Genomic DNA, 16,672 nt, shown 5'->3' on the forward strand with positions numbered 1-16,672 from the left:
ACAACATCGACAAGATCTTTTAAAGGAATTTGGAAATTCTTTCAACCAGCTGGATGTCAAATTGGATTAGATCAACGCTAGAGTGGATGAATATGCTGAACATTTATCTCGACTTCTGAAGATTTAAAACGCCATGTTCAATATCTTGAAACTCTCTGCTCCAGCCTAGAGGAGAAGAATAGTAAACTTTTTTCCAAAATGGTCGATCTTGAAAACCAGAGCAGACGTTGCAATCTATGAATTCTTGGTTTGCCAGAGGCCACCGAACAGGGCTCTCCCGTGAAACTTTTTTCTGATTTTCTCTGTGAGATTTTTGGGAAAGAATTTCTTCCGACTCCACCTGAGCTTGAAAGGGCACATAGGATCTACGTTCCCCGTGCAACTCTGGGTTCCCGTCCCCGGCCGGTAATTTTGTGCTTTCATCAATACCAGGTGAAAAACCGTTTGATTATGGAGGCACGCCGCAGAGGTACTTTTGCTTTTCAAAATACGGTCATTCGTTTTGTGGAGGATTTTGCCCCCCAGGTTCTGAAGATGCGTGCTGAGTTTGAAGGTGTAATGAAAGTGCTTTTTGATCACGGATTCAGACCCTCCTTTCGAAATCCAGCCGATCTTCAAATTACACTTACTACTGGAGATTATAAGTGGTTTAAATCAGTGAAGGAGGCTGAGGCGTTTGTTGGAAGTCTTCCAGCCACCCCGTCTTCTTCGGAACCGGTCTGACCTTCTAAAATGGTTGATAAGTACCTCTCGAAGTAAAACTATTTTTTCCGGACTCAGACTTTACTTGAATAATTCAGACATTATCTATTGAAACTCTAAAGTCAATCTCTCCCTGGACTTGGTGCGTTTTTTCTAAATAAATAATCTGAGTTTAATGTTTCCCTGCGGACGTTTAGATTGTACTTGTATAATCTATTTTATTTTTGTATAACTTTATCTATAGAGATCTACAATTGACTTTAATTTGTTTTGGAGGCTTGGAGTTTTTATTGAAGGCCTCCCTGTTGGCTGATTCATAGTTTAAGTTTTGCTTTTTTTTTCTGTAAATGGTTGATAAGTACTCTCTTCAAATCTATAATTTCCCCCTTTTCTCCCTCCTTTTTTTTTCTTTTAATCTTTTATAATTTTTCCCGGGTAGGTTAGTTTTGGTTTTCTTCTGATTTTCTTTGTATTAAGTTTTATACTTCTGTTGAAGTTGTTCCTATTTGTAATTATGTTTTCTAGTGCATAAACTAGTTACTATTTGCTATAGTATTTATACAGAACTGTTGTTAACGACACAGAACTGGAAGTCATACTTGGGTTAATTTTTTTGGTAGAGCTAGCTGCTTTTTTAGGTAGCCATCTAGTTTTGAGTTGCGAGGGTGGGGTGGGTTCTCCAGTTCCAACACTACTCACTGTTTCTTTTGCTTTCCTTTGTTATTCAGGACATGTCTCTGTTTTGATTCTACGGACCTATGTTTACATTTTTGCTCCCAGTCTGTTATTGTACTGCTTGATTTTTTATATGCCTGCTGCCTTCTATGCACTAACAATTGATACAATTAATACACTTAAATTCGTGAGCTGGAATGTAAAGGGATTGAATCACCCTGTTAAAAGAAGGAAGGTCTTCTCACATATTAAACAACTCAAAGCTGACATTGCTTTCCTTCAAGAAACTCATATTCCTAGTTTTGATAACTCTCGGCTTTTGTCAAAGTGTCAGCATTTTCATTCATCCTTTGCCACCAAAGCTGGGGGGGGGGGGGGGGTCTCCATCCTTATTAACTCAAATATTCCTTTTGAACTCCATAATAAGATATCTGATACAAATGGCCATTTTATTATTGTTTCTGGTAAATTATATAATACTAAAGTTGTACTAGCAAACCTGTACGCCCCCAATTTTGATGATGTTAATTTTTTTGAACGTTTTTTCTCCTCACTACCAGACTTAAACTCATACTCTCTTATACTGGGTGGCGATTTCAATTGTTGGTTAGATCCTAATTTGGATCAATCATCCTCTGTTACTAGACTACCTACTAAATCTGCCTTAGCTATTCAATCGTTTCTCTCTAATTATGGTATCTCTGATATATGGCGTTTCCTTCATCCTACTGAGAGAGATTATTCTTTTTTTTCACATGTTCACCATCCCTTTACTAGAATTGACTACTTCTTACTCGATAATCAACATTCCATTTGTCTATTCTTGTGATTATCAGAGTATACTGATTTCTGACCATGCCCCAATTACTGTCTTTAAATTTTCCTGGTCTCCCTCAGAGGAATAAACACTGGCGGTTTGATTTGACTCTATTATCGGATGATGATTTTCTAAAATTTATTAAGGATCAGATAACCTTTTATTTTAACACCAATACATCATCTGAAGTGTCATCCCAGATTGTCTGGGATGCCATGAAAGCATATTTGAGGGGTCAAATAATCTCCTATACAGCAAATCTTAATAGAAAGTCCTGTGCAGATCAATTAGACCTCATTAATCACATTAAGGAATTGGATCAACTGTATGCTCAAACTAAGAATCCTGAATTATACAAGAAGCGTGTAGAAATTCAAACTAAATTTAATCTTCTGTCTACTCAACCTGTCGAATGCCAACTTCTTGAAAGTAAGAGTCGCTTTTATATTCATGGTGACAAATCTGGTAAATTTCTAGCCAATCAGCTGAGGCGTTCCCAAGCCAACATATTACAAAGATTCGGAAGGAGAATGGAGACTTTACATCGGATCACTTAGAAACCAATGACGCATTTAAAAATTTTTATTCTTGACTTTATTCCTCTGAATCTCTGAATGAGAATATCGCTGTTGATCATTTTTTAAATAATCTGAATATTCCTTCGCTGTCATCTGATTTTAAAGCTAAACTTAATGCGCCTATATCATCAGAAGAAATATCTTTTGCAATTTCTGCATTGTCTTCAGGGAAATCTCCTGGACCTGATGGGTTTCCCGTAGAATTCTATAAATCATTCTTTTCACTTCTTTCTCCTCAGTTATTCTCAGTATTACCTGATTCGTTTAATTACGGTAAATTGCCACCCTCTTTTAACGAGGCATCTACTATTCTTTTATTAAAAAAGGGTAAAGACCCAACAGAGTGTTCCTTGTATAGGCCGATTTCTTTGCTTAATATTGATGTTAAAATCTTGGCCAAAGTTTTGGCTTATAGATTAGAAACTGTTATTCCCTCTATTATTTCTGAGGATCAAACTGGTTTTATTAAAAAAACGTCTTCCTTTTTTTAACATTCAGCGTTTATTTAACATTTTATATTCACCTCCAACTGGGATTCCTGAATGTGTTATTTCCTTCGATGCGAAGAAAGCATTTGACCGTAAAGAGTGGAACTATCTTTTTGCAGTTTTAGAAAAATTTGACCTCAGTCAAAGTTTTATCTCTTGGATCAAATTGGTGTATCTGTGTCCTACTGCCTCTGTTTTGACTAATTTTCAGAAATCCCAGTTATTTAACCTCAAACGTGGCACCCGTCAGGGATGCCCTTTAAGTCCCTTTCTCTTTGATTTAGCTATAGAACCTTTGGCGATAGCATTTCGAAATTGTCCTGAATTGACCGGGATTTGGAGAGGGGGTGTTGAGCATAAAGTTTTTCTTTATGCTGATGACTTATTACTTTTCCTTTCAAATCCGTCTACATCCTTACCTCCAATGTTTTCACTTCTTGATCAGTTTAGCCAGTTCTCTGGCTATAAACTTAATTTACACAAGAGTGAACTTTTCCCAATTAATAAAGAAGCACAAGAATTAACATTCCGTGATCTCCCTTTTAAAGTAGTTCATAATCAGTTTACTTATCTTGGGATTACAGTCACGAGGAAGTTTAAAGACCTTTTTCGTGAAAACTTTGCCAATCTTTCATATACTATAAAACAGAGTCTGTTACAATGGTCACCTCTATCTATGTCTTTGGTAGGTCGTATTAATGTTGTTAAAATGTATGTTCTCCCTAAACTTTTATATTTATTTCAATCAATCCCAATTTTTATTCCTAAATCTTTTTTTGATTCCTTAGACTCTATTATTTTGTCATATCTGTGGAAGAATAAGCGCTCTAGAATTAATAAAGTTTATCTCCAAAAATCTAAAAAAGAGGGTGGCATGGCTTTACCTAACTTTCATTTATATTATTGGGTAGCTAATATACGTTGTGCTACCTTTTGGTCTTTTTTCCATGGCCAACCCGAGTGCCCTAATTGGGTGGCAATGGAGTTGAGCTCCACTAAAGATTTATCTATCTCTGCACTTCTTGGCTCTGTACTCCCTAGTAGTTTGTCCAGATTAATAGTTGATCCTCTTGTTAGACACACTTTGCGTATATGGGCTCAGTTTAGGAAATTTTATGGTTTCCATGGTTTTTCCTTTTCTAGCCCTATCTTACATAATCACCCTTTTTTACCTACTACGTATGATTCAGCATTCCATGATTGGTATAGGAAGGGCATTAGACATTTTGAAGATCTTGTTATTGATAATCACTTTGCTTCTTTTCAACAGCTCTCTGCTAAGTTCAATCTACCCAATGCTCATTTTTTTAGATATCTCCAAATTAGACATTTTATTAATCCTTAATTCCTAACTTCCCTGAAATGCCTGAGAAAAATGTTATGGATTTATTTCTTTCTATTAATCCACTAGGTAAAGGTTTAATATCATTTATTCGTGATAAATTAGCAGCCTTACGACGTGCCCCTGTGGATAAAATTAAAGTGGCATGGGAGCATGATTTAAATACCTCCTTATCTGATGAGACTTGGGACTCGATTCTCAAATCGGTTAATTCAACCTCTCTTTGTGCTCACCATTGCCTTTTACAGTTTAAGATTGTTCATAGAGCCCATATGTCTAAATCTAAATTATCTCGATTTTACCCTAACATTAGTCCGCTTTGTGATAAATGCAAAAGGGGCGAGGCCTCTCTCATTCATATGTACTGGTTTTGTCCTAGCTTGGAGAAATTTTGGAAAGATGTCTTCATAACGTTATCGTATATTCTGAATCACCACCTAGAACCTAACCCTTTAATTGCTTTGTTCGGTTTTTTGGGTGAGACAGATTTACGTTTGAGTTCGACTAAGTGTCGAATATTATCTTTTGCTTCTTTCCTGCCTAGACGTTTAATCCTCCTTAGATGGAGAGATGTTGCCCTGCCCACGCATGCTCAATGGCTTAATGATATTATGTCCTGCTAAGACCTTGAAAAGATTCATTATTCAGTTCTTAATTCGGATATAAAGTTCCATAAGGTCTGGGGACCTTTTATTGAGTACTTTCATAACCTTCCTCTTAACTAAGGTTTTTTTCCCGGTCCCTTGCTTTCAGCTCCTTTTTTTTGGTAGTAGGCATTAATATCTTCTGTTGCTAAGTGTATTTACAGTTTTGGGGGTTTGATTGTCCTGATTTATATTCTCTATATTGTGTTGTGGTTGGTCTGGAGTTCTTTTTTTTTGTTTGCGGGGCTTGGGGAGGATACTAATTTTACATGTCTTCAATTTGGGTGCTTTCTCAATTATCTTTTTTTGTACCATATTATTATTGTATGTTTATTTTTGCACTGTATCAATATTCTTCATTTTGATCTGGGGTTTTTTTATCTGTAGCGATGTAGAAAATGTATAAAAAAACTAATAAAAAAAAATAAAATAAAGTGAATCACATTGTTGGAAGGAAGGATGTCTGATAAAAATCAAGGGCAGAATCTATTTAACTAAATTCAATAAACATATGCCAAACACACAGCAATATACCATATTCCAGTAAAGTACCATAAAGCTCCCAGGTATATTGAATCATATACAGTACCACTAGTGGGAGAGATACCATATAATAGTAAATTTGCAGGAAGTCAAGAGTAGTCTTAATTGGATCTATCTCAATATAGATTAGAATAGTAAAAGTGCAAATGACAAACTTAATCAGCAGGGTTTGCTTTCAAATTAGCTGCTGGATCTGGTTCTACAGCAATACAACAGGTCACATGAACAATTATTACTGAGGAAAGTCCAAGGAACACTAATTAATGCATCATAAGGTTTAGATCAGCTATGAAAATTTGAAGGAACAGTGGAAGAGTACTGAACTTGGGCAGAAATGTGTTTAGATCAGATGTAGGCCAGATCAACTAAAACCCAAAACTGTAACTTTCAAACCAGAAATGTTTCTGATAATGGATCTGTTACTCCCATCCGATTCTGTATTTATTTCCTCAGAATATCCTTTCCCTCTACTGCACGTATAGAAGCCAAGTTATTATTAAACCTATCCTTCCACATTTTCATTTATAATATAACCACTTAGTGGCTCATATTATTTTAAAATTGCTTTATCATTTGCACTGATTGTAAACCATCAACTAAAAATCGTATATTGCTGAAATACTGGCAGTATTTTAATTTTGATTAACTGTCAAGATAAAATGTTAAGTATTTCCCTTTCTACAGATGATGCTTGATCTGCTAAGTATGTTCAGCTGGACTATATTTCAGATTCCTAGTAGCAGTATTTTTTTTTTATTTCTACCATTACAGTAATACTATGCTAAAAGAATCACATCTTCTACCCAAGAGAGCAGGGAAAGATGCCACGTTTATACCATGGGTAGTACTAAAGGTGACCCCCATGTTACCACCTTTCAGGTGATGGAAATTCACCTTTGCAGAACTCGCATCTCACTAACAAAAATATCTGGGGGAGGGAATAAAAGTGTGTTCTTTCCAAACTTATGTTAAAAATAATTTTTAAAATTCTTGAAGCATGTGCAGTTGCTTTCCTGACCTCTACCTTATACAGTGCTAATATGAAAAATAATGAAACATGGTTATGCAATCAGCACAATCTTAATCTTTCTACTAATTAATTCCTTTAGAACAGATTAAAAGCACAAAACTGGGAAGGGAAAATATAGTATAAACACAATAAATCTGAATTCTGCCTCCACCAATGGACTTCAAGTTCAGCATTACTCAAGGTATCAGTCAGCATACCGTGAGCAACTTTGAGCTCTCTATACAAGGAAAAATGTGTTGGCTCTGGAGAGGGTCCAGAGGAGCTTCACAGGCATGATCCCAGGAATGAAAGGTACACTTGATGACTTTGAGTCTGGACTCAATGGAGTTTAGAAGAATGGTACGTGGGCTGGAATCGCATTGAAACCAATCAAATACTAAAAGGCCTGGACAAAGTGATGCGGAGAGGATGATTCCAATAGCAGGAGAGTTTAAGGGACACCACTTAAAAACTGAAATGAGGAATTTGTTCAGCTAGGTGGTGAACCTATGGAATTCACTGTCACAGAGGGCTGTGGAAGCCAAGTCATCGGGTGTGTTTAAGACAGACTGATAGGTTGAGGGTAAGGGTTCAAGATTACAAGGAAAAGGCAGGAGAAAGGAGTTGTATAAATAAATCATCCATGAGCAGCAGAGCAGACTCGATGGGCTGTGACTGAATTCTGCTCCTATATCCGTTGAACAAGTGATCAAATACATAGCCTCAATCGCCCCATTTTTTGGACTAGATACAAGATCATTACGAAGAGAGTTGAAATGGAGTTACGCTGCAGGCGAACATTAAGCCACTTTGTTTCACTTAGAATGAACAGAAAACGAAAACCTATTTACACAAAGCACTGGAATACCTAGATTCAATACTACATATCTTTGTTTAGCCTACCTGATCCTAGTAACTTAGTGTGCACAGTCTCATGAAAGATAATGACAGATGGTCCTAATGTAGACAATGGAACGTCCAACCCACATCTTGCAGTGGTAGCTTTCAACTCCTTTGTGAAGTGTTTAAGGTAAGCTTCAGATGCATCAGCAAGAAATTTAAAGAGGTCATTATGTAATCTGTCTGCATGAGTTCTGTAAATAATTGTATCAGATATAGCAAGTACTTTAAGTAGCAATCTTGTTCGTTGACTTAGGTTAGTAGTAGCTCCCAGTAATCCTTCAGTGTCGACGACAATAATGTGATGAACAGGATCATAGGCTACCCATACTCCAACAGTGCAAGACTCCTGTGTTGGTGAGGTCTTGAAAACTTCACGACCTCTGAAGAACGTATGATTGAGGGTATGAGACTTCCCATCACCAGTGTTGCCAAAGATTGAAACAACCTTCAGGTTTTCATCTGGTTTGCAAGCAAGTTTTTGAATAAATTCTTCTTCATCTGCTACCTAAGGAACAAGCCAAAAACATGAAGTAATTACTTTGGAAGGTATAATTATAACCTTGCTTATTGTAATGAGATTTAAAATAGCATTTCAGACTCTACAGTCAGTAACAAAGCAGGAAGAGAACAAAATTACATCTTTGCCACATGCACCCCACCCTCTGCCCACAAACGTTCCATTCCACATGACACCAACATGATACCAATCCTCCACAAAAGTGGTTGGGTAATTTTTTTAGATTTCACTCTCTCCTGACAGAAAAGTATCTGGTATTGTCTCCAATTGTGACATGTCTGAGCTTGATGGGCTGAATGGCCTATTTCCATGTTTTGTGGTCTTGTGAGATACTTGTAAAAAAAAGTTTAAAAAATGGAACTCTTACTTTGTCACATCAGACTAATTAAACTGATAAAAATCAACACCATTGGCTCTTTTAAGAGGGATTGCTTACTAGAGTATTGACAGCAACTGCAGCTCCAATTAAACTTTATAAAGGAGACAACACACGTCAGTATCAGAATCAGGTTTATTATCACCAATATGTGCTGTGAAATTTGTTAACTTGTCCATAGATTCTATTCTCTGACACTCTCTGAATTCCACATTACCATTACTCAGCTATTTATGTACTTCTGGTTGCAGATTCAATCATTCTATCTTTCTTAATCTTTTGTGTATGATCTAATTTTGTTTCTCTACAAAGCCGAAGAACACGAGCAAATGATGCAGTCTACCTCACACCCCACGACTGAAAACCATTCAACCAGGTCATGGGTTACCCAATGCCACTATGTGCCTAAGAGGGGTGCTGGCAAGTATGAAAGTGCTTTAGGGGGTGTTGACCTAACAAAGGTTGGGGAAACACTGCACTATCCTAATGACTCCAATGCTTCCTGAAACCCAAAGACTTATCTCAGCATGGAGTACATTAAATGACCATATGACCATTGACCTAATGTCCACTGCTCAGGGGCAGAAAATTCCAAAGCTTCATTCCAAATTTCTATCTCCTTAAATCTATTCCTTACTCTTTCTCCACTGTATTTCCTTTCCCACTGCTATTTCGAAGTACAGATTAAGGTTACTTTTCCTTTCTATTTCACTCAACATTTAATCTTTTCCAAATTCTTCAGGCTTTGCTGCAACACCCTTGATTATACATTTGTGTTCCAAAACAGCTAGTTGTTTCTCTATACTTCTATCTGCTCTGGGTTCTCATTACTAGGACTAGGAGGGGTTCTCTGCTTTTGAGTTCTGACTAAAAATAGTCCAATAACCTGCTCCCTTCTGATTCTGTCAGCTTATTGTGCATCATGCACATTTCCATAATTTAATTATGACTCATTCCATACACTTCTTCATATAGAACAGTACAGCACAGGTACAGGGAATCCAGCCCACCATGTTGTGCCAAACCAGCTAAAAAGCAAATCAAAAACATCCAAAAACTAGTCCCTCCTACCTACAGCATGTCCATATCACCCCCCCCCCCTCCCATCATCTTTACATCCCTGAGCCTATCTAAATGTCTCTTTAAGAGCCTCCAATGTATTTGTCTCTACCACTGTACCAGGCACTGCATTCCAGGCAATCACCACTCTGAGTAAAAAATTTACCCCTCACATCCTCTTTGAACCTACCCCCTTCTCACCTTCAACATATGCCCTCTGGTATTCAATACTTTAACTCCAGGAAACAGATACACCATCTACTCTATCTGTGTCTCTCATAATTTATAACCCTCTACCAGATCTCCCCTCAGCCTCCAGCGCTCCAGAGGAAACAGCCCAAGTTTATCCAGCCTCTCATGACATCACATGCCCCCTAAGCCAAGCAACATCCTGGTAAACCTCTTCTGCACACTCTCCAAAGCTTCAACATCCTTCCTATGGTGGGGCAACCAGAACTGTATACGATATTCCAGATGTGGCCTAACCAGAGTTTTATAAAGTTGCCACATAACCTCCTGACTTTTGAACTCAACGTCTCGACTAATAAAAGCAAGCATTCCATAAGCCTTCTTAACCACCTTATCAACCTGTGTAGCCACTTTCAAGCAGCTATGAACTTGGTTCTTAAAACATTAAACCTTAAAGGTTTTGCCTTTTAACAGTGTATGACTCATTGCATTTGCCCTACCAAGGTCCAATTTGTCTGAGTTAAACTCCATCTTACATTTCTCAGCCCATATCTGTAACTGATTATATATCTAACTGTAATCTTTGCCAATCTTCTACACTCCACAACTCTACCAATCTTGCAATAATTTGCAAATTTACTAACCCACCCATCTACATTTTGATCCAGGTCATTTATACACATCACAAACAGCAGAGGTCCCAGCAGAACACCACTAATTACAGAACTCAGGCTCAAACAAGTCCCTTCAACCACTACCTTCTGTCTCCTATGTGCAAGTCAGTACTGATTCCAAACAGGCAATTCGCAGCAGATCCCATGCATCTTAATCTTCTGGATTAGCCATGCCAGACTTCGTCAAATGCCTTACTGAAGTTCTACCCTCTGAAACCTTCCTGGATACTCTGAACAAATTCTGTCCCACCTAAACACCTTGCATGACATCCTTCCTCCTCTTTCCATGCCAAGCTGGTGATCTGTAGAATATTACCAACCATCAGCTTAACCAATCCACACAGATCTGTTACTTTTCCTTCATGCTCTAAAGTTTCCACAAATTAATTTAGCTATCCACCAAAGACCTCCACCTCTTTGACATTTCGAAAGTCAAACCTTCCAACGTTTAACCCTGTATCAAAGAGTACTGAAACAGAACTCTACAAAGCAAGCAATTTAATGGAACATTATCAACAAACTCATCATACATACTATTGTGCTAATTTACCAGTTTTCTAATGCTGCAAGTCTCCTTAACTTGGTCAATTTGCACTGTTCTATCCTTAAGTTCCTTTTTGTTGAGAAATTTGTTGAATGCTATTAATATCACGGACAGCTGAAGACAGTTGTGCAAGTACCTTTTCTACACTGTGATAACTTAATGCTATGGCAATTCACAGACACAGCACAAAAGAATAATTCTTGTCCACTTACTCATGAAATTAACCTCTCAATCATGGTCCCAAAAAAGAAACCACAATAACCTCTGCAAACTGCTACTGGAGTCTCTCATCCCTGGTATAATCCTGCTCTACATTTTTGGGTGATGTTAATGCCATTCCTGAAATGTAGTGCCCCAAATTCTGTAAAATACTGAACCAAATATTTATAATGATCTCATTTATAAACACATTACTTTTGTTTTTGAAAATTATTTTTCAAACTGTGATGCCAGTTCCATGCATACATACCCTAAAATCTCTGATCATCTACACTTCTGCAAAATAATGCCATTTCTTACCCACTGTTTCCACACTACATCACTCTCATCACTGCACCTGCAGTTTCTGCCTAATTTCACCATGGATGGCTTCATTACAGTTTACATCCTAAAATTCCCAGTGAAATAAACGAACATCTGCTTTACAAACATACCATAAATGTGAATGGAACAAGTTGATTGAAGAGTACACAATGCAAGACAAATGTTATGTTCCTTGCCACACAAGAGGCCATTGTATCTACTCTTAGAAAACTCCTTCCAGTCACTTATTTCCCTCTTGGACATGTTCATCAACATTCCCACAATTCCCTGCCATTAGCCTACACTAGAAGTATCTACAACACTTTGGGATGTACAAAGAAACAGGAGAAAGTCACATGGTCACAGGAAAAGCTGTACAACTTCATGCAAATGTCACCAGCATCGAAACTGGATTTCTGGTACAACATTTTACCCCTGTCTGAGCTATAATGGGTGCGATGTCATATTGAATGGCTTTTCAAAATCCCAATTACAGAACACTACATGCTCAGACTTTCACTCAACTACCATACAGGTTAGATTCCCTAATAATTAGCTTTCCTAATACTTCTGTCAGGGAAACTGTTCTACGGTTCTCCACTTTCACCCACTATCCTTTCTTTGAAAAGAAACAAATACATAGGATGCTTTCTGAAGATGGTGCATAATGTTAAGAGAGTTGGAAGAGCGTTTGACAAAAAGAGGATTGGTGAGCACAACTCTTTCAGAGAGCCATCTAGGGTGAGATGAGATGAAGAAGCAATTGTGTTGCAAGGTTCTGTTATCACCCTAGAAATATAGCTGATGTATGTCAAAAATAAAACCTGCTGTGTTCTGTTATGCAGGGCCTTGACCCAAAATATCAGTAACTCCTTTCCTTCCACAGTTGCTTCTTGACCCAGTGTTTCTCCAGCAGGCTGTCTTCTATCACTTTCTGGGGAAACCATGGGAAGGTTGGGGGCCCCCCGGGATCTATTCCCGCCCCCCCCCCGAATGTCTATCCCTCATTAACAAACAAGCATTTCACTACAATGACATAAGGAACCAAGAGTCTGCACTGGTCAGAATCTGGAACAACGCACAAAAAAAAACTGGTTGAACTCCGCAGGTCAGATAGCACCAATGGAGAGAACTAAACAGGCGACATTTCAGGATACCCAGATGAATCTTAGCCCGAAACGTCGACTGTTCATTTCACTCGACAGATATTGTCAAACGGTTCACCGCCACTGGCTGTCCTTTAGCAACAGTGGGACATTGCAGCCACTAATCCTTGGTCGTCAACTAGACCAACTACTACGTGACAATATTACTCTTTCTGAAGGGTCCAAGTACAGATTTAACCCGTTCGGTCATATTAAGGCCGGCCTAGCCTTTGATTTGACACTTGGCTGCCCAACAACCCACAGTCCAAGAGGGAGCAGCCGATTCAGCTGCTGCCCTCTCCCCAACCACCGCCCAGCCATGGTCAAGGCCGCTTTACCCGGATCTCCTCCTTCTCGTCGACCAGCAAGAAACTGTTGGTGAGCTCGATCGGCTGCTGCTCGTCGGGGCTACGGCCGGCCTCGGGCGGCGGGGGGTAGACGAGCAGCAGGTGCTTGCGCCGGTTTGCGTGGCTGCGGCGCTGGCAATCGACACACACGTTGAGCTGGCAGCTCTGGCAGCGGGCGCTGGCCCTGGGCCGGGCGGACGAAGCGGGCCCCGAGGCCGAACTGCGACACTGGTCACAGTAAGGGACGTGGCCCGGCTGTAGGCGCCTCCGTTCGTGTTCGGCGAAGCGCGCCTGGGCGTGGAGTTGCCGCTCACAGCGGCCGCACTGCAAGCTGCCGCACTCATCGCACTCAAAGGCCGCCTCTGAGCCGCTGCATGCGTAGCTCTCCTGACATCTCAGGCCTGACGCCGGCAGGGAAGCGGCGTCCAGGCTGCCATCAGGCCCGTCCGGGGAATCCCGGCCACTCATCCTCTCCGCAGCGCTCAGCGGCCGGACACAGCCGTTGTCGTCCGCCGACCCGCGCCTGCGCGACGGTGCGCCGAGCTGCGCCATCAGGGAGTACCGGGCGCGCAGGGCTTTCTGGGAGGTGTAGTCCGTGTGACGGGAGATTCCATCGGCCTACACGACCCCGGGTATTGTAAAAATCTTATCTTGCATACGGATTCATTACACAGGACAAAGTACAGCAATACCAGAGCGCAACAGTTACAGAGAAATTACACTGCAGGCAGACAATAAGGTGCAAGGTCATAACGAGGTAGCTTGTATTATCAAAAGACTACCTCATACCAGAGAATTTATTTAGAGATAGGGCACAGTTAGTTACAAGTCCTTCCAGCCCAATCAGCTCCTGCCATCCAATTACACTCATGTGACCAAGTAACCGTGTACATCCTTGGACTGTGGGAGGAAACCAGAACACGCTGGGGAAACCCATGTGGTCACAGGGAGAATGTACAAACTCCTGGGACCTGGGTCACTGGTGCTGTAATAGTGTTATGCTAGCTGCCACACTGTTCAAAACTCATGTAAGTGGGGAGGAAGCTGATCTTGACATGTACTTTCAATGTTTATTTGTACTTTCTGCACAATGGGAGAGAGAGGGAATGAAAAAATAACTGCAGATGCTGAAAATCTAAAATAAAACGACAAGCACTGGTGATACTCGAATTGGTCAGTATTTGCAGAGAAAGGGGCTGGAGTTTGAATAACTTTAGAGTCATTGATTTATACAGCACAGAAACAGGCCCTTCAAATGTCTTTTATCCACTAGAAATCTACATGTCTACATTAAAACAACAACTCACACAAAATGCTGGTGGAACACAGCAGGCCAGGCAGCATCTAGAGGGAGAAGCGCTGTCGACATTTCGGGCCGAGACCCTTCGTCAGGACTAACCGAAAGGAAAGATAGTAAGAGATTTGAAAGTAGTGGGGGGAGGGGGAAATGCGAAATGATAGGAGAAGACTGGAGGGGGTGGGATGAAGCTAAGAGCTGGAAAGGTGATTGGCAAAAGTGATACAGAGCTGGAGAAGGGAAAGGATCATGGGATGGGAGGCCTCGGGAGAAAGAAAGGGGGGGAGGGAGCACGAGGGAGATGGAGAACAGGCAAACAACTAGATATGTCAGGGATGGGGCAAGAAGGGGAGGAGGGGCATTAACAGAAGTTAGACAAGTCAATGTTCATGCCATCAGGTTGGCGGCTACCCAGCCGGTATATGAGGTGTTGTTCCTCCAACCTGAGATTGGATTCATTTTGACAGTAGAGGAGGCCATGGACAGACATATCAGAATGGGAATGGGATGTGGAATTAAAATGTGTGGCCACTGGGAGATCCTGCTTTCTCTGGCGGACCGAGCGTAGGTGTTCAGCGAAACGGTCTCCCAGTCTGCGTCGTGTCTCACCAATATATAAAAGGCCACACCAGGAACACCGGACGCAGTATTATCACACCAGCCGACTCGCAGGTGAAGTGTCAGGATAAGTGCCAGGAGAGAGATTGGTGGCACTTCTCCTTGTAAACGGAACAAGTGCTACACCTGCCCTTACACTTCCTCCCTCACCACCATTCAGGGCCCCAGACAGTCCTTCCAGGTGAGGCGACAATTCACCTCGGCCCAAAACGTCGACAGCGCTTCTCCCTATAGATGCTGCCTGGCCTGCTGTGTTCCACCAGCATTTTGTGTGTGTTGTTGTTTGAATTTCCAACATCTGCAGATTTCCTCGTGGCTGCCTCTACGTTATTCCATATAGCCACTACTCTCTATGAGAAAAACTTATACCTCATGTCCCCTTTAAGTCCTTCCCCTCTTACCTTAAACCTTTCACCTCTAGTATCAAGGGAAAAGACTGACTCTATTCATCTTATGTACGCCTTGGTGTCATACAGTGAATTCTGATGATATTGGGGGAAAGTATTGGTGGGGATGGGTCTGTCGCTGTATAACTCTGTGTTATGGTACCGATGGGAAGAGGTCTGTTACTGAATAACACTGGGATATGGTACTGGTAGAGACCGGCCTATTACTGATTAACACCAAGTACAATACTGGTGGAATATATCTGTCACTGCATAGCACCGGGGATCAGGACTGAGACAGTTCTGTCACCATATAACATTGGTTTATGGTACTTGTGGGGATGGGATTGTCACTGCAAATGCTGTGGTACAGTGCTGGTGGGGACAAGCCTGTCACTTTATAACCAGGCGCACAATACTGGTGGGGAAGGTGTTTATAACACTAGAGTAAACTACTGGTGGAGACATGTCAATCTCTGTTTAACTCTTGTCTACACAATCTGTTAGTAGCGTACAGAATTGTTGGAGAAACATCTGTCATTGTCTAATACTTGGTTATAGAACTGGTGGAGACGATCCCTGCATACCACTCAGGTGCTGCCCTTAGTGGTGATGGTTCTGTCATTGTTCAACACTGGGGTACAGCACAGATCTGTTACTGTGCAACACTGTGGTTTAGTACAGGTGGGAACAGGTCTGTCCTTATATTCCATCTGGGTAGCCTCCAATCTGATGGCATGAATATTGATTTCTCCTTCCAGTTAAAAAAAATTCCCTCCCCCTCCACTCTTCTTCTATTCCTCACTCTGGCCTCTTACCTCAACTGCCTATCACCTACCCACGAGTCCCCTCCTCCTTCCCTTTTTCTTATGGTCCACTCCCTCTCCTATCAGATTCCTTCCTCTTTAGCCCTACATTAGGGCTTTACTGCCCAACTGCCTTCACCTATCACCCATATAATGATATAACAATTACAGCACGGAAACAGGCCATCTCGGCCCTTCTAGTCCGTGCCGACGCTTACTCTCACCTAGTCCCACCGACCCGCACTCAGCCCATAACACTCCATTTCTTTCCTGTCCATATACCTAACCAATTTTACTTTAAATGACAATACCGAACCTGCCTCTACCACTTCTACTGGAAGCTTGTTCCACACAGTTACCACTCTCTGAGTAAAGAAATTCCCCCCCATGTTACCCCAAAACTTTTGCCCCCTAACTCTCAACTTATGTCCTCTTGTTTGAATCTCCTCTACAATCAATGGAAAAAGCCTATCCATGTCAACTTTATCTCT

General features: G+C 40.8%; 1 protein-coding gene across 1 annotated transcript in view; it reads right to left on the bottom strand.

The window, feature by feature from the left end:
- The window catches only part of zfyve1 (zinc finger, FYVE domain containing 1), a 73,114-nt gene extending 59,004 nt beyond the window's left edge, over positions 1-14,110 (bottom strand). The window contains exons 1-2 of the mRNA XM_059952559.1: positions 13,066-14,110; positions 7,702-8,206 (exon numbers count right to left, since the gene is read on the bottom strand). Coding sequence (XP_059808542.1) covers positions 7,702-8,206; positions 13,066-13,626 — 1,066 coding nt within the window. The 5' untranslated portion in view covers positions 13,627-14,110. The remainder of the gene's footprint in view (positions 1-7,701; positions 8,207-13,065) is intronic.
- Positions 14,111-16,672: the final 2,562 nt, after the last annotated feature.

This window comes from Hypanus sabinus, chromosome 2, assembly GCF_030144855.1.
Source record: "Hypanus sabinus isolate sHypSab1 chromosome 2, sHypSab1.hap1, whole genome shotgun sequence".
NCBI lineage: Eukaryota > Metazoa > Chordata > Chondrichthyes > Myliobatiformes > Dasyatidae > Hypanus > Hypanus sabinus.